At 35.7% G+C, this 18,420-nt stretch overlaps 1 protein-coding gene across 1 annotated transcript; it reads left to right on the top strand.

Moving 5' to 3' along the window:
• The first annotated feature begins 234 nt into the window (after positions 1–234).
• On the top strand, positions 235–17,204 carry LOC110455733 (serine palmitoyltransferase 2-like). The gene is made up of 13 exons (XM_021506067.1): positions 235–372; positions 2,069–2,239; positions 3,278–3,432; positions 4,002–4,147; positions 5,364–5,488; positions 5,846–5,939; positions 6,456–6,561; positions 8,057–8,276; positions 9,011–9,137; positions 9,249–9,384; positions 10,636–10,765; positions 11,264–11,362; positions 12,151–17,204. The coding sequence occupies exons 1-13, from the start codon at positions 244–246 to the stop codon at positions 12,151–12,153; spliced, it is 1,641 nt and encodes a 546-aa protein (XP_021361742.1). The 5' UTR covers positions 235–243; the 3' UTR covers positions 12,154–17,204.
• The last annotated feature ends 1,216 nt before the right edge of the window (positions 17,205–18,420 follow it).

Genomic DNA, 18,420 nt, shown 5'->3' with positions numbered 1-18,420 from the left:
ATTAACAATTATAGCTCAAATTTGATATGAAAATATCCATAATGACACTTCTTTTTTAATTTAATATGTGCAAGCCTAGGTTGAATATCAAAATTAACAAAAGAAAAAATAACATGAGTAAAGTACAAAATATTCCGAAAGTAACCTGCATAACAAGTCCCATTTGATTGGATATGGCTATATTCGAAGAACCAATCAATGAAGGTGTTACAAATAGTTAACAACTATCACAAACCATTCAAGATGGCGAACGGTGATGCCGTCCGAGCTGGGAACGGTTCGATACATCATGTGACAAACGGAAAAACAAATGGCTTTCATTATCACAAAAACGGACATACGACTAATGGAAAGAATGGCGATTCTAAAAAGGTAATCCCGCTGCCTATGTCAATTTATGATTTCGAAAGAATCTTGACACTAGCAAGTTTTGGGTGGGACTCGCACACCCATATTTCATAATATAGTTCACATAGTTTGTGTACATGAAAGAGTTTTTTGATATTTTTTTCAACAGAGATATTCATTCAGCTAAAATCAAATTTATTTGCGCAATAATTTTAGTTTTTCGAATAACTTTCAAAACATTAGGCCACTTTATCTTGAAGCCACGCCCACCGATTTACCAGAAAATGCAGAGTTACGTCCCGTATTCAATCAGTTGTCAAGCGATAAAGTAAACATTTACTGTTATGGTGTATGGTGCAGATAAACAAGGTCAAAAATCGTGCCACTTTAAGACATGTTGTGTAACTACTTTTTTTCTTTCTTTTATTAAACTCAACGTGTATTGCATATGAATAAATTGTAGAAAAAAATAGAGAGATGTCACATTTCAAAGTGAAGCTGTTAACAATGATATGTTATGAACACAAACACATATATACGTTGATTTTGCATTATCAAATTCCTTTCAGAGATTTTTTGGGTTGAATATGGGGCCTTAAAATAGCCAATTCCCTTATGATTTTTTTTTACCACAAATCAATGCAAAAATCACCTTATTTTCCCCAAACCATTCTTTTGTGTTATATCACATATTATATGTTATGTTTTGTTTTTCCAAAAGTCAAAAGGCTCTATGCCCTGTTGAAAGCAGGTAAAACAAATTATTGTGGTGAGTGTATATATGTATTACAGTGTATAGGGATATTTTTTGGCAACTGGGAGAAAACCTCATGATCAAACAATATATCTTTGAATGTAGCCCAAGTTTCCTCTGGCCCTAACACCAGACTTAGACATTTTGACATACAGATGTCTGGTGTGGGGCTAGAATGCACTGCTACATTGTATATGAAAACGTTGAATTCTCCAGCACTGTTTGGTATCGGGGAGTGACTAATCAACAGAAAGACGCAGTCCGGAAATCTTCTAAACAAGAATTATATATTCCGTTTTTGGTCCGGATCAGTACGGTTTGTTGATTAGTCACTCACCCCATGACATACAAAAATGGTGTTAGCTCAGATGGGAAAATTTGAATAATTGAAAATTGAGGACTCTGCTGACAGAATTTAGCAGCTGTTGGTGATAATAAGAGTATTATTTTTTAAGGGTTGGAAGGGTAAATAAGTCAGTAGTTATTTCGTAGACTCTATTCTGGATATTGATACCAACTGATAATTATCATTAATTCTATCATGCTGAATAATCAGTGACAGAAATATGGGGATGAGCGGAAAAGTTAAATCACTGGCTTATATTTCAAACATCGATCGATAAAGCTGTCACATCACTTAACACAGCGGTAACTATATAGCTGCATTGTATTTAATACCTATTCCACCCTCCCTCGTTAAGCTGGGAAAATCCTGGAATTTGAGAGCGGTGGGCAATTTTCAGAAATTTTTAGTCAATATCAAACTTCAGACGGGCCATTCTATGTAAAATAAAAAGAAAATAGGAATATGGAGGGGTCAATTTCAGTTTAGAGGGGGTCAATAGCCCCATGGCCCCATTCAGGATTATCCCTTGTTATGTCATGTTCAATGCTAATTTATAAATAACAAATATACGTGTTAGAAATGTTGCATTAAGCCTTTTTTTTTTCATTGTATTTCAACAGATACCAGATTGGCAGGACAATTTTTGGGAGTCGTTTGAAGAGACTCCCATCATAGCAGCCATATACACCTATTTCTGCTTTGGACTGCTTGTGGTTTTCGGACATATCCGTGACTTTTTAAGAAATATTGGACTAGAAAAAGTAAAGTCATGTACAGAGCCAAAGTTACCTGTAAGTATAACATAATTAGATTAATTTAAACACCTGTATACCGTATGTATATAACACGCCTAGCTTGCTATATGGATATGGGATGTGGAGGTTACCTTGCTTCTGTTAATATTTTTACCTCATGCAGACAGATCCGAGTGGATCGCCGACTGAATAATGGTAGTTTCCTGTCCCAATGGATGATAATTATAGAGCCTAGCTAATTATACTTATTATAAGGAAATGGATATCAAAGTTCAAATAGATTTCAAAAATATTAAATCATTGATGGTGTGGTCCCTGTGAAGGTAAAGGATAAGAGTCATGAAGGAGCTTTAACATCTTTATTTAGTAACTCCTTCTCAGGTTTCCTAGATAAGTTATAAATTGGTGCAAAGGATCATTTCATGGCTCTAAAAAGATTGGTTATTTTTTTCTGGATAGATCCAGAATTAAAGAAACCTCTGCTGGCCTCTGAATATAATTGGCTTCAAGAACAGTCACAATTTTGACTTCAATCTGGCAAATTTTGACAAGTTGTTTTATGATTGGCGAATTATACGCCTATGGCCCTGGTCTAGTTTCATTACTTTTCAGTCATTTCAGAAGGAAAAATGACCGTCCTGATTTCTAATTGACTGAAACATTTTTATGTTTTATGTTCCACAGAGCCAGTTACTTTGTATTTTATAATATTCCTCTTACATGTTAACAGGTGTTGTTAATATTTGGGTTGATTGGAAATCAAAGATAGACACCCGTTTTACGATTGACTATACTTTTTTTTTCACTAAATCCTAAGTTCTGTGGGGATAATGTTAACCAAAATTGATACAAATTTCCCTCTACTTAAGTCTTATTACCCTGACCGGGTGTTGTTATTGAATTGTTTGGCTCAATAATAAATTCAACATGGCCACCATATGGTCTATTAATTGTCAGAATTATTTTCAACCTATTTGTAGTTTAGAAAACAAATAAAAACAGGTTAAGGTATGTGGTATGCCCCGGCCTCTTGTTATTTTCCATTATCAGAAGATTTATGTCTTTTTGTGACAGGGTTTTGTTCCGCTGTATCAGAGCTGGGAGAGTTTTTATACCAGGAATATATATCGCCGGATACGCGACTGCTGGAACAGACCTGTGGCTAGTGGTGCTGGAGCCGAGCTGGATGTCGTGGAGAGGGTATCTACGGACAGCGGCTGGAACTTTACGTACGTATACATACAGAATATACAGTTGTTATGAAGTAATGAACACCATCATGCTACCAAGATAAGCTCCACAGGGCTCTAGTCCTACCTCTGTAGACATAATGTTTTCAACATTGCTTTTCAAACGAGAATATTTTGCCTTGAATTTGTATTTTTTTCGAAGAGATCCTCATGGAAGATAAAACCATCGTTTGTTAAATGAGTTGTTCCATCTAAAGACAAAGCATTATTGTTATTGTTATGTCAATTATGACAAAATGGTCTCAACACAAATGTTTCTCTCAATGCCTTTTACAAATGTTTTTACTTTATAACCAATTCATTTGATGATTGATTATAATAGAAAAAAATATATTTGAAAAGTTAGCTGATTGCGGACAATCTATCATGGGATATCATTATAGATGATTGGTTAAAAACAGACTTTTTTTATATGGTATTGTGCAACTTTAACTCATTTTATTTGCTGCAGTATAATTATTGCCTGCTGATGCTGTGATTCCACTCTTTTTATAACACGTTACATCTGCTTCTTATTCTGATTCCTCAAACTTGCTTGTCTTTTCTAGAAATACGGGCAAAACAATTCGTGTAATGAATTTGGGATCCTACAATTATCTTGGATTTTCTCAAAATAACGGTCCATGTGCTGACGCTGCCGAGGAATCAACAAGAAAGTATGGGATGTCCTTTTGTAGTAGCCCACAACAGTTAGGTAAGTATTCCTGCTATATTTAGACTGGGTATACACCATGTTTATTTTTTAGCCAATCAACATCAGTTTGTGGGCTGTTTAACCCATTCACCCCTAAAGTCACATTTGAACTTTACCAAATCAAAGACTGGCCAAGTCCAGTTTAAATATGCAGGGGTGAATGAGTTAAATTACTTTTTGTCTATGGTCCATTATAAATTATGAGTCATTCGTCTGTAAACAAATCTTGTTATAGCTATTTCACAAGGTGTACTGGATGGATCTTTGTCAAACTTCACACGAAGGTTCCTTCTTGGTCCTGGAGTGTGTATGGTAACTTTTGGGACTGATCAAAAGAATAAAATGACTGATCAAAAGAATAAAATGACTGTTAAACAGTCATTGATTATGGATTATCTGGAATTGCTGGACAGATCTTGCTAACCTTCTATATGTATGCTTCCCTTGATCTTAAATTGTATCTAGGATTTTGACAGATTGATATTGTCATTATTTCTCGGAAAGTGGTTCAATGTCTTTCTCAAATTTTCGAGCAACTTCCTGCTGGTCCTTATTTTTGCATGTTTCACTCTGTCTGGGGCTGATTGAAAGAACACAATGGTCGCTGGCCATGGGCAGTCATCTTGGATGTTGACAGCTAAAGGTTTTTTTCCTTGTTTCTCAGAAAGTAGTAGAGGGAGCCTTTTCAAACTTTCCAAGTTTTTTCAACTTTGAAACTGATCGCAAGAATAAGACGGCTGCTAGATATATAGACAGCCATCTTGGAATTTAACAGTACATGTACTGGAGAAATCTTTTATGAGCAATATCGTTACTGTTTCACTCCTCTTGGCTCTCAGTTGTAAATATCATTTTAGCTTGATTGATAAAATAAAACGATTGCCTCTAGGCAGACATCTAATACTTGATAATCAAAGTTTGTTATTGCTGTTCGGAACACTCTTCCTATTTCCTAGTTTTGCACATTTCATTCTGAAATTGATCAGAAGAAAATGATTGATGCCAAAACTAAGAAATCTGTTCTTTCCTTTTAACACACTCATCAGTTAACCAGATGAAAACCTCGCCTTGAAGGAACAATGTTACCAAAGTTTGATAAAAAGTTACCATGTGATGTAGTTACTGTTGGTATGTTCCACCATTTTGTGATATTCTTATTAAAATGTAATCAAGGAAAATCTATTATGTATTGATGCAATTTCTGTTTTTTCTTCAGGTTACTCTGAATTACACAAAGAGCTTGATGAACTTGTTGCCCAATTCCTTGGCATGGAGGCAGCGTTTACCATGCCTATGGGCTTCGCTACCAACTCTATGAACATGCCATGTCTAGTCGGAAAGGTTTGTACTCCACTGTCACTGTACTTAACTGCTTAACGGCAAATTCAAATCTGTAACTAAGCGCAAATTTTAGTCTGATTTTACTTGGATAATAATTCCCCATCATCATTTAGTGGTTTCGAAATTGAGCAGTCCATTTTATACAGAGATTTAATTCCATTGGACAGTCTAGTTACCGGTATATCAAATTTTCAGGGCTTGAAAGTTTCTGCTTTCAGGCATATATGTATGTACAGAATAATGGTTACCTCTTTTAGTTAGACCAGACTAGAGATTCCGACAGTTATGCACCATTTTAGATATAGTAACTGTTACTAGGATCACACTTTTAAACATTTTGTATGCAAATTTCCACAGGGTAGTTTGATTCTAAGTGATTCGCTAAACCATGCCTCCCTGGTGCTTGGGTCCAGACTGAGTGGTGCTACAATCAGGACCTACAAACACAACAGTAAGTAAAGACCTATATAAAATTATTGATCTGAATGATAACTAAATATTTCAGTAAATTTGACCTTGACCCACTTTAAAGGACACTGAAGTGTGATGAACAACTAGGGAGCAGGCCCAAAAATTAACAACTTAAGGTATCATGTTGTTTTCTGTTCTGTTTTGGACTACAAAAACGTACTAACTTTTCTTGATCAAGTTGAGGCAATATATAATTTGATTTTAAAAGGAGAAATTATCCAATCAGTTTATAAATCAGTACAATGTAGCTAGAATCACATTTCACAGGAAAAATACAAAATAACCGATTTTCCTGATTATTGAGTTATACTTAGTATTATATGTTGTTCACTTCCCTGTTAAGAGTTGAGATAGTAAGTTTCCTTATTAGTGGAATCAATAATAGGGAGGTTCCCCACTCAATGAGATGGTGCCTGGCTGTTTCAGGTAGTATATTTAGTGAGTTAATGACATTTTAAGTTTAACAACCTGTTGACAAAGAATACCTGATTTTCAGATATGCGTGACTTGGAGGATAAGCTGCGTACAGCGGTGATAGAGGGTCAGCCCAGAACACGCCGACCCTGGAAAAAAATCCTAATTGTTGTGGAAGGAGTTTACAGGTACATAGCCGCTTCTGTCAGATCATGTGAAAACCTTAAATTGTTAGTCTAGCTGTTTGACATTGTATAAATGGTGGGTCTGGCCCTCCTGTGGGCTGTGGGTCGGGGCCCAATGGGGGAAATATAGCAAATTCTTTAAAATCCTTCTTCTGTAGGAATGAAAGGATTTATTCCATATTTGGTCTGAAGCATCCATAGGTGAAGGGGAACCAATTATGTAAATTAACCGTGGGTCTGCTCAGCCTGAGGGGCGGCGCCCAATAGGGAACACATAGTAAATTCTTTAAACTCCTTCTTCTGTAGCAATGAAAGGATTTGTTCCATATTTGGTCTGAAGCATCATTGAGTGAAGGGGAACCAGTTTTGTATAAACCGTGGGTCTGGCCCCCCAGGGGCCTGAGAGGCAAGGCCAAAAGGGGGCAATTGGGCTATATTGATTTAAGCGACTTCATCTCTGGAACTAAGAGAAGGATATAAACCATATTTGATTGGAAAAATTCCGCGGTTATGGAGATTCAAAATTGTACAAATGGTTGGGCTGACCTCCGTATTTGACTGGAAGCATCCCTAGGTGGCTGGAATTCAAAATTGTACAAATGGTTGGGCTGACCCCCCAGGGGACTGAGGGATGGGGCCAAAAGGAGGCAATTTGGCTATATTGCTACAAACAACTTCTTCTGTAGAACAATATACTGGATATCAACCATATTTGACTGGAATCATCCCTAGGTAGTGGGGATTCAAAATTGTACAAATGGTTTGGCTGGCTCCCCAGGGGGCTGAGCAGCGGGACCAACCAAAAGGGGGCAATTTGGCTATATTTCTATAAACGACTTCTTCTGTAGAATTATGCCATGGATATCGATCATATTTGGTCAGAAGTATTCATGGGAGGTAGGGATTCAAAATTGTAGAAATAATGGGGCTGCTGACAACAACCCCCCCCCCATGCTAAGGGGTAGGGCCAAATAGGGCCAAATAGGGCCAAATAAAGTAAAAAAGTTTATTACTTGGAAATTGTTGAGATTCCCACGGTATCACCTTATATAAAATTGTGTAGTATAAAGAGAAGAATGCACATTTGCTTCCAGGATGACCTAGGGTCTAGCCCCCACCCTTTCTGGGTCTTAACTTTGAAACGGTTGAGATCCCCACCCCAGAACTATAAATATGAATGCTTGGAAAAAAGAGATGAATGCAGGCATGATATTAGAATTGATCCTGGGGTCTGGCCACAACCCTAGGAATCTAGTTTCTGAGTAACAGCTTGGAAACAGTTGAGATCCCCACCCCATAACCATACATTAAATTGCTGGGCATGACAAATATAATACAGACATACTACAAAAATTGGCATTGGGGTCTGGCATATTCCCTTGGATCTCATTTGGAGAATATTTTGCCATGATTTCTTAGATATCCAGGTGAGCGATGCAAGCCCTCTGGGCCTCTTGTTTTACAGATGTCAAACTAATTATGATAATTTTCTTTTCAGTATGGAGGGATCCATTATCCGTCTACCAGATGTGGTCAGACTAAAAAAGAAGTACAAGGCGTACATCTACTTGGATGAGGCTCACAGTGTGGGGGCTCTCGGGCCAAACGGAAAGGGTGTGGTTGACTACTTTGGCCTGGATCCCCGTGATATTGATGTGATGATGGGGACATTTACAAAGAGTTTTGGTGCAGCCGGAGGCTATATTGGTGGCAGTAAGGTAATGGCAGCACAAGAGGGGAAAAAGCGTATCAGTAAGGCTGTGAACAGACTTTACTAGTAATCAGCCAAAACTGACACGCATTTATCAATCAGTCCAGAACTTCAGTACTAATCAGGCCAAAAATATAAACTTGAAACAAATTCTTTGAAACCATGAGTCATATTAAGTCCCTAAATGAATTATTGCTGTAACTCTAGTGTGTACAGCATTCATAGCGGTAAACTTTCCTATAATCTTACTGGACAATTTTGGTTTGCAGAGTTGTCTGGTCAAGGTAACTGTTACTATTTTTAAAAAGATCATTGTCTACACTGTAGCAGCTTCATTCCTTGAAGGATATCATCGATTTGAAACACTAATTAAGGACCGTTATATCAGCACTTTGATTAGCTCAAACTAGTACATAATGCTAGTGAGTCTAGGCCTCTACTTGGTATCTATCAACCACAAGGGGTCCAAAAATACTCCTGTCCCATGGTCATGGATCATCACATAATGAGTTAACACGAACACTCCAACCAAACAGTTAAGCTTCAAGAACAGGTTAATAGCAAGTCTGGCCCTTGCAATTGATTAGGTAAAATATACAAATTGAAAAAAAAAATGCTTTTATTCTTCAGACTCATGTCATTGTACTCAACACTTGACAAAATTTAAAGGAGAAGGAATAAAGTTTAATATTTTCTGTAAGAATGCTTGCTGACAGTGCTGATGGTATTTTTTTATTGCAGAGTTTGGTGCGACACTTACGAGTAAACTCCCACGCAGCAATTTACTCCACGTCAATGTCACCGTGTGTCTTACAGCAGACCATCTCCTCCATGAAGATCATAATGGGACTAGACAACACACTATTAGGTAAAACACATCACCATGGGACCTGTTGCTATCTGCATTGTACTTTTTGTATTGAGTGTGTTTTGTAACATCATTTCCAGTCTCATAACAGTTGAATTGGTTTGGTTATAGGTAAAAGGAAAATCCAACAGCTGAAGTGGAACACACGGTACTTCAGACATCGCCTACACAAAATGGGCTTCATCATCTACGGTAACAAGGATTCGCCCGTGGTACCAATGCTGATGTTTATGCCTACGAAGGTCGCGTAAGTAGACATTGCGATAATATGTTACCTTATAGAAGTCTGGATACTCTGGTGTCTACAAAATTGTCTGTTTAAGGATCCTTGTACCACTGCCAAAGACAGTAAATAGGCACTGGAAATCATTTTTGTCAACGTGACTATAACTTTAATAAAACATGTTTTCTGAAAAGAAATGCATATCTTGTGGGACTTTTTTATGAATCATAACAGAGGTTAAATAAACCAAACATTAATCAAAACATTGTTCTGATTAAAAAAAAACACAAAAAAAACAGTGGGCCTAGACCTGGATTCATACCCCGGACTACAGGTTGATATTCTAACACTCTAACCGACTGAGCTACCGGATCAACAGAAATGTCCTGGCCCAACTGGGCTACAGTTAACATCCAAAATGAAATGAAGGAGAGGTTACTGTATGTATGAAAAACTGCAGTGCAGTGTGACAGGGATCATTAAGCTTAATCAGAGACAGACAGGAATTAACAGTCTGAGTGACCTCCCCTTGTAGTAAATCTACTATGATATACTATTATATACTTTACTAACACTAAAAAGAATTTGCTGAAGGTATTCCTGTGTAGTTAAGTTTATCATTACTCTTGTCTTTTTTACAAAGTCTGAAGAAATGTTAGCTTCTGAAAGATCTTAAAGAATCAGACAGAATCACTGAACAGGAGGCACAGTATTCTAGTGGTAGGACGCCAGGCTCGTGACCGAAGGGTTGCAGGTTTGAGTCACGGCACGGCACTGCGTTGTATCTTTGAGCAAGATACTTTACTCTGCTTGTTCCAGTCTACTCAGCTGTAAATAAGTATGTGGTTGGGCAGTGCTAGAACTGTGTAATGCTATCTGTGAGTGCCGAAATGGCAGCACCGGCTGTATGCTCCCCAGGGAGTTGAGAAATATGTTGGCTAGTTGTTAAGGCCCTATAACTACGGATAATAATTTGTGAACCGCTTTGAGACGACCTTCAAACTTGATTGTGATAAAGCAGTATATGAGAACCTTGAATTATTATTATTATTACAGAGAAAATAAACTAGTTATTTTATGTATTTATCGTATGAAATGTAGCTGTGCGACGTAAAAGTTTATCACAGAAATATTTTGCTGCTTAGGGAAACAATTTCTGAGATTGTTACGATGGTGTATCAACCATCCATCTGTCTGTCTTTGAGTTTTCTTTAGAATTCCTCTTTATATCCCCAGTTACATAACAGTAATATAATCTACATTTCCTTTTTACAGAGCCTTTGCACGTATGTGTCTTGATCGAGGTCTGGGGGTGGTTGTGGTTGGTTTCCCAGCAACGCCAATCATTGAATGCCGAGCCAGATTCTGCGTTTCAGCCGCTCACACCAAAGAACAGTTGGACAAAGTAAGCACTTGTTCAGTTATGGTTACCCTCATCTACTATGAACATCTTTTGTTAAGTACAAGATTGTAGATTAAGTCATTAATTATTCAAAATTGATTATAATTTTGAAACTTATTTTCCTAAAAACCACTATTCCGTGGGTACATGAATTTGTGGATTATGAGTACCCATTCAAACGAAGAATACCACTCTTGTAATTACTTTGAATTTGTCAATGAAGATTACTCACACAATTAACAAAATTAAAGACACCACAAGAATGAGTGATTTCACAGTAAGATCTTATCACATTCACCCCTGAAGACACATTTGAACTCTTCCGATTCATAGATTGGAATAGTTCATTATGAAATTTTGGGGGTAAATGAGGTGATGCTATGAATAATGTACATATATAAGCTAAATATTTACTGTTAATGTGTCAATAACAACATTGAAAAAGATTATTGTCAAAACGCATGTTTTAGCCTACTTATGGTATATATGATTGCTGTTTAGGCCTTGGCCATCATTAATGAGATGGGTGACATGCTGGGCTTGAAATATTCCACTATGAAGGTGCCTACTTATGATGAAACAGACATTCAGCTGATTGAGGTATATATACTTCCTTAGTTTGTGGTAGTTACACTAAATGGGACCAATACTTTCTATGAGTTAAGAACTCCTAGGATTAAGAGAAACAAAACAAGCTGAAATGATTTTATGGGCAAAGCTGATTTGATACATTTAACCCTTTCACCCCTAGGTATTTTAGTAGGCTCTACCATACATTTATCTGGATGATTCCATTCTGGTCTACAGTGGTGAAAGGGTTAAAAGGGATATATTTACTCCTGTTTATTTAACATTTGTCCTTTTTGATCTCAAACAGAAAGAAAGAAAAATAACATAAGGTGCAACATTTGAAAAGTGTGTTTGATACATTTAGTAAAAAGAGTCTACAATGTAAGGACAAATGTAAGATACTGTCCTTAGATTACATAGTATATGTAAGTCTATTGTTATATTATTAATGAAAATATTTTGCCATCATTGGTTAGAAATCAAGGTGGGCAATACAGGCTCTCTGAACCTCTTGTTTACTTTGTGTCTCACATTACATATTATACAAAAGTCGTGTCTCAAAGCTCAGTTGACCTTTAGGGCTCACATCCTTAAAGGACTTTAGCTGTTGATAGGACGTTGACTCAGTCTCCCCTGAAGACACATTTGAACTCTTCCAATTCAAAGGTTGGAATAGTTCATTATGAAATTTTGGGGGTGATGGAGTTTTTAACCCTGATAACCAACCAACCAACCATTAGGCCTATAATCCTCATGTTATATTATCATTTTGATATTGTTAAATGTATCCGACACATATTTGTCCTATTTTCTTACAGTAATGGAAATGCCATAGTGTGACTACAAAATCTCTTCATCGCTGTCAAACTCTGCTTCATGTGACTGGACATCATTCAGAAACTGCTGATGGAATGTTGTTTGCTGTGATTTGAAAGGTTTCCTGTGGGATGTTCTTCTTAAGAGTTTCCTGCATGACTGTCCATTCCTCATTTCAACGGAATTTTGTCCCAGTGAGGAGGCTCAGTCTTCTTCAAGGATGGAAAACGTTTCTTTATCAACATCACCCTACCAAGATGTATCATCAGGTCTTAGTTGCATAACAGATAAAGCGACGGCCCTCTTCAATAGCTATCATCTCATGATCATCAAATATTTCATAGGAAATACATCAGTTTGAGTGGTTAGTATGTATACTTGAAACAAAATGAGATAGCGGTGAAGATGTATGTGATTATGTGTTCAACTTTTATCAGGGAATGAAAGAAAGTGTTCTTTTTTACACAGTGATTTATATGCCTTCTGAGTGTTACTTTGCAAGCTCTGACTTCATTAGAACACACTGCTCGAGTGGCAATGGCTGACTTATTCTAGTGCCTGCATCACAATATTTTATCTTTGTTGTTTTTAATAAGACTCATTTGTTGATTCTTCCTAAAATAGAAGTTTGGTAGAAAAAAGTGTTTTAATATTGTGTTTGAAAGTGAAGCTGCCTGGAATGTGATCTAGAATGAGGCTGTGTTTGAGAGTGAGGCTGCTTGAAAGTGAGACAGCAAGGTGTGTGAGTGTGTTCTGTTTCAGGATAAGGCAAGAATGTGTGTTTTCAGTAAGACTGTTTTTTGACATTAAGTCTGTTTCAGAGTGAGACTGTGTTTGATAATATTTGTTGTTACCGGTAAATATTATTTCTCATTGTTCTGAGTGACAAAAACATCTCTTATGAGTTGAGCGTTCAAAGATACTGTCAACACTATATTTTTAATGTACTTCTAATTTCACTTTATAATTATGTAATGCATGTTTGCCATTAAGTGTGGTCGAATGGAAAGTGCTTAATAGGCTTTTCTGCACTAAAATCCTACTGACCCAAGGGTTAGGTGCTAAGGTATTGTGTTATACGTTACCTGTGGTCGGTACAGGTCTGGTGAAATCATACCTTTGTGTGACGTTTTACTTTTAATCGTGTCAACCAGATGGATTATAAAACTGTTTTTGTACTTATTTATTTATCAACTAATGTTTGTTAACAGTTGCAGCTACATTTTGAATTTAGTTTTGTGTTGTGTTTGTGTTTTCAAAAGTATATCATATCATAACATATTATTTTAACCCATTCACCCCTAAAGACACATTTGAACCTTACCAAATCAAAGACTGGGCAAGTCCGTTTTAAATATATAGGGTGAATGAGTTTAAGTTAATGTGTATAATTAACCTAAGAACAGAGTTTCTATCAGTCTGATGTTTTGGAGACATCAGTTTTGGCCAGAGTACATAAATATTGTCTTAGTAACCGTATGTTATCGTGTTATATAAATCACTGATGATTTTGTGACGTCTTTCTGTAGTTAGGGTATTGTAATATGAAGATTTTTGAGACTTATTTACATTATTAAAGCGGCCAGAAATCTGGTGTGACATTGTCTATACATTTGTTAAAAAACAAAGCTAGGAATTTGCTCTTAAAAATCGCATACATTCACAGGCCTCTGAAATAGAAGTGTTCTGAATTGAAGTATTTTGTAAACTGTTAAGTCCTTAATACCTCTTTGACTTCTTGCATTCCTTAAACCAAATATTTTTCTACCTTTTAAAATTGTTACAGTTTTTTTGAGCAAGTTGCATACTAGTTTGTAATGTACAAAGTTAGTTACGTTCAGAACTTATTGTTTACCGTTTCTTCTTGTTCATTCTTCCTCCACTGCAAATTTGTCCAATACGCTTTCATTGTATGTGTCAAACTTCCAAAGGGTATGGTTTATGTGAAGTGACCGACTTCTCTGAAGTTTGGGGATTTAAGATGACTACCAAGGCCTCTGATTGGCTTAAACATTTACAGGGGATTATAACTGGAATCTCTTTAGGCCTCCGTCAAACATACATTGTATGAGTGATACAGAGTATACGTTTAAATCACTGGCCAACTTTTAGGTTTGTTCCCAGATGGACACTGTGCGTTACAAGTTGTGTTCAGATGTGCTGACTACTGTCCTACTTTATTGTAGTCATTTATTGGGATATACCTTACTTCTATTTCAAATAAATAAATTTGAACTAAATTCATTGGTTTGAATCATTTCTGAACCAAAGAAAGCCAGTTTTATGTAAATAAAGGGCGTGGCTCTACTATTTTAAAGGACAGAGAGGAGGGGACCCAGTTACAAATATAGGCTGATAAATTTTCAACATCTTATCCAGTTACCCTTGGCCAAACCTGGTGCATAAAATCATCCCATCTCTTAGGCCAAATATTGATGTTAGAACTTGAAACTCGGTTTAAACTGTTGGTCGACCTACCAGACCAGAGTGCAAAATAGTTCTTGTTTTGATTATCACTTAAGACACCCAAATCAATGTACTATCCCCTGTTTGCGTGTATGTATAACCATTTTAGTGTTGTGTCTGGTTTTTTTGTATATATTAATTCATCCAATCAATACCTACTCTATATTGCAGATGTATCAATTTATGTATGTAACAACATGTAAAGTTAGAAATCAAAAGCTTTAGAAATAAAACAGCCAGACTTCCATCTGAAAGTGTTAGTCGTCACATAGTCTTGTAATGATAGATAGTAAATCCATCGTCTATCCTTGATACCACCTGTTAATAATGAGTAATTGTTATTATTTTTGTCCGTAATCTGTTTGTTGAGGTTCGACTATCCATTCACAGCTTCAAATCTCGGATCATATTTAGTTACATTTCGATCTTGACTTCACAACTTTCCACTATTGACATTCTTGAACTGAAGATGAATAATTTTGGTGTTGTAAAGAATGTCGACACAGCATTATGATTGAAACACATATTTGTAATATTTATGATGGTATGCAAAACAGTTACCTGCAAACACATTCTTCAAGATATGTTATACTGTGTTGCAACAGAGGTCGTTATTTTTTCAATGCCTCCACTAGGAGTCAAACCCAGGACCTCTGGTTTACTAGTCTTATGCTCTACCGAATGAGCTAAAGAGAAATTCTCCCTAGCCGAGTCGGTTAGGGTGACAGTGTTTCTGTAAGTAACACTATTGCGTACCAACATAAACATTTATATAAGCACATGTATCTATTATTACGAGCGTTGTGAATAATTAACCTATTTGTATTTTGTATATTTTGATAGGTAATGCGGTTTTCAATTACAGCATGTTTGTGATGTTAGTACAAATATTTAATGTTGATATAAACAAAGTATATTTTATGAATGTTTTACCTCAGAGTTGACATGAACGATACTTCTACATGTTCTGTGTGATACTGTTGTATAATCTGTTTCAACCTTCAATTTGTCAGTGAAATCCCCAGTCCCAGAATTTTTACATAGTAAAACATCATTGATCTGAAAGCTTGAGTAATTATAAAAAAAAAAAAACTTTTTAATACTTAATTTAAAAACTGAAATACAATGTACTTTAAAGAAAGGTTTTTTGCTGTTTCAATTTTCACAAACATATATTTTTAAATTTGTCATTAGAAACCAAAGTGTTTTGTAAAACTAGAAAACCAACAGCTTTGTCAGTTATATGCAGAATATACATTTTTTTGTACTTTTATATTCCAATATTTTATTATTTGGTTTAATACTGAGTATTATGTTTACGAGTTTTATCACATTTACTTTTGTGCATTTCATTAAAAAGTTATTGATGGTCGTTAGTGTAATATTTATTCCGAAGCTGAACTCGCTAGGCTCTCCGTATCTCAATAGTCCCGGTAAAATGTTTAAAATGATCAGTAATACTAAAACAATTTTTCCCTTTCGATTGAATAGTCTTTTATAACATACAAATTCATATTGGATCTAACATAGGGTCTCTTTACACAGGACACCGCTTTATTCAGGGTTCAGTTTAGGAGGTATTTGATGGTATAAATTACACATTATACTAACTGCGGATAAAAATCCACCTGAGGGGATTTAACTCATTCAACCCTGAAGACACATTTGAACACTTCCGATTCAAAGGGTGGAATAGTTCATTATGAAAGTTCAGGGGTGAATGAGATAAAGCTTTATTATAATGGTGTTTTTATAGACATTTGTTTTAAGCATATATACAACAACCAAAGATGGGCTACAGCTGGGTTGAAAATAAGGGCTAATTTAAATATTTCAAATGATGACATATGGCACAAAAAGGGCAAGATAAGTAATATGGTATTTCCAGAGCTGTTAATATTCCTTAACTTTTTGTAACACTTACCAGACATTTTCTAACAACATGAGGATTTTCAGTCAATTTTAGAATGGTTTAACATTATTGGAGCAAGTTAAATGTGATATATCAAAAACTTTGAAAAATTACGAATTAGTGAGTGTTATAGTAATCCCCCCCCCCCCCCCTCCATCATTGTAAAGCTTGGCAGACTATATTAATTATTTTTTTATTTTTGAATGGCTGCTGTACCCTTTCCTACAAATCTTCACAGCTATCCTGCTCGTACACTAATTTGTCTGTCATTTTGAGTGTTACACAGTTCCCTATGCCACAGAGTGACTCGATGTATCAGAATTGTTCACCGTGTTAAACAAATATTTATATATATCTATATTTATTTGATGTTGTTCCACATATAAATCATACACTTCCACTTAAGCTTGGCATTATCATACTTTTTTAACTATTTCATAAACGTGTAACTAATGTTACTAGGGTGACTCTTCTGAAAGAATTCATATTTCAGAATATAATCAACATAACGGTACCTGTGAATGCATTTTGGTGAAATACATATATTAGCATTGGTTCGGTTTTTTTCTCAACATTTTAGAATCTCGAGTGATATATTCCATCACAATAAAAGAAAATGTGATCACATAGTCATTATTCCGTCTTTGCGTATTGCAGAGTTATTTTCTCTTGGGAGCAGGTATTGATTGTTACGTCATTGGTTTGTGTGAGAAAATTATGTCGGTTTCTCAAAAATTGATGACGTTACTCTTTCAAACAAGTGACGTAGCAGTCAATACCTGCTCCCAAGAGAAGATAACTCTGCAATACGCAAAGACGAAATACAACGTCTTATAACAAATAATGAGGCATAACCTTAATACAGATGATATCTTATGTTTTATGTTAAATACCATCAATATTTCACAAGTGTACGGTTGACAGCAGATTTTCGTAGTTCGTTGATTGGTGGTACACAGGTACCGGCTTGCTGCTAAGACACAGTGCTGTCATTACGTACTATACCTAATTATACAATGTGATTTAATTATACGGAGTAGATTGCATGATGTGTATGTATTTTGCGGTATTTGTGTGATTTTTTGTCGAAAAATCTATAGATGTTGGCCAATGACAGGTGTTGTTACATTGCTGATGTTGGGGAATGTTTGATTTCATTTGTGATTTCATGAAATTCATGCATTTTTTTTAAGAAGAATTTATTGTGTTTCATGTGCTGAAGATCAAAACCATACAAAGTGGAAACTAAATTTGTTAGTATGGAATGTTCTATGTACTTTGTTAGTGTTATTTAAGATTTTATTTACTGTTTTTAGTACTTGTATAAACCGTTTCTGTGGATGGTTATTTACCCCGATTGTACTACAGACAATTCATTTGCGAGGACACTAGTGAAATGATTAAAAAGAAGTATATTTACCTTTGCAAAGATATTTGCATTCGCTGTCAACCAATCTCATAAATTTACCCCAACTTTGTTGCTATTAATTAATGAATGATTACCCTATGAAATTTGTAGATTGCTATCAGGGGAATGCCATGCATACACGTTAAATTTCATAGTTTTATATGAAGTAATTTTTATGTAATAGTGTCTTGCGTACATGGCTAACAGATTAATTAATAAAAATACTGTTTGCATACATACATCAATTTCAGATGTTTCTACATACATGATAAATGATTCAGAAAGATAATGATCATTTCTGTAAAACATGATATGTAAAGTACTTGATAAGCATTTTGAGAATAAAGATTTCAGTTTCAATACTGTGAAATCAGATATTTTTGTGGGGCCCAATTTCCCGACAAAACACCTTTTCGGGGGTACATGAATTCATGGATGAGCACCCACTCAATTGCTTTATTTAAAACTTGTAATTAATTTGTGGAC

This window comes from Mizuhopecten yessoensis, unplaced genomic scaffold, assembly GCF_002113885.1.
Source record: "Mizuhopecten yessoensis strain PY_sf001 unplaced genomic scaffold, ASM211388v2 scaffold8365, whole genome shotgun sequence".
NCBI classification, from domain to species: Eukaryota; Metazoa; Mollusca; class Bivalvia; order Pectinida; family Pectinidae; genus Mizuhopecten; species Mizuhopecten yessoensis.
The sequence above is the reverse complement of the archived record's forward strand: the minus strand, read 5'-3'. Positions and strand labels throughout refer to the sequence as shown.

What these genes read in the sequence shown, in the direction of transcription:
- LOC110455733 (XM_021506067.1), top strand. Translation starts at nt 244, where the DNA reads ATGGCGAACGGTGATGCCGTCCGAGCTGGGAACGGTTCGATACATCAT. An exon ending in GACAGCGGCTGGAACTTTAC is followed by an intron (nt 3,433 to 4,001) that starts GTACGTATACAT and finishes TGTCTTTTCTAG; the next exon opens with AAATACGGGCAAAACAATTC. An exon ending in GCTATATTGGTGGCAGTAAG is followed by an intron (nt 8,277 to 9,010) that starts GTAATGGCAGCA and finishes TTTTTATTGCAG; the next exon opens with AGTTTGGTGCGACACTTACG.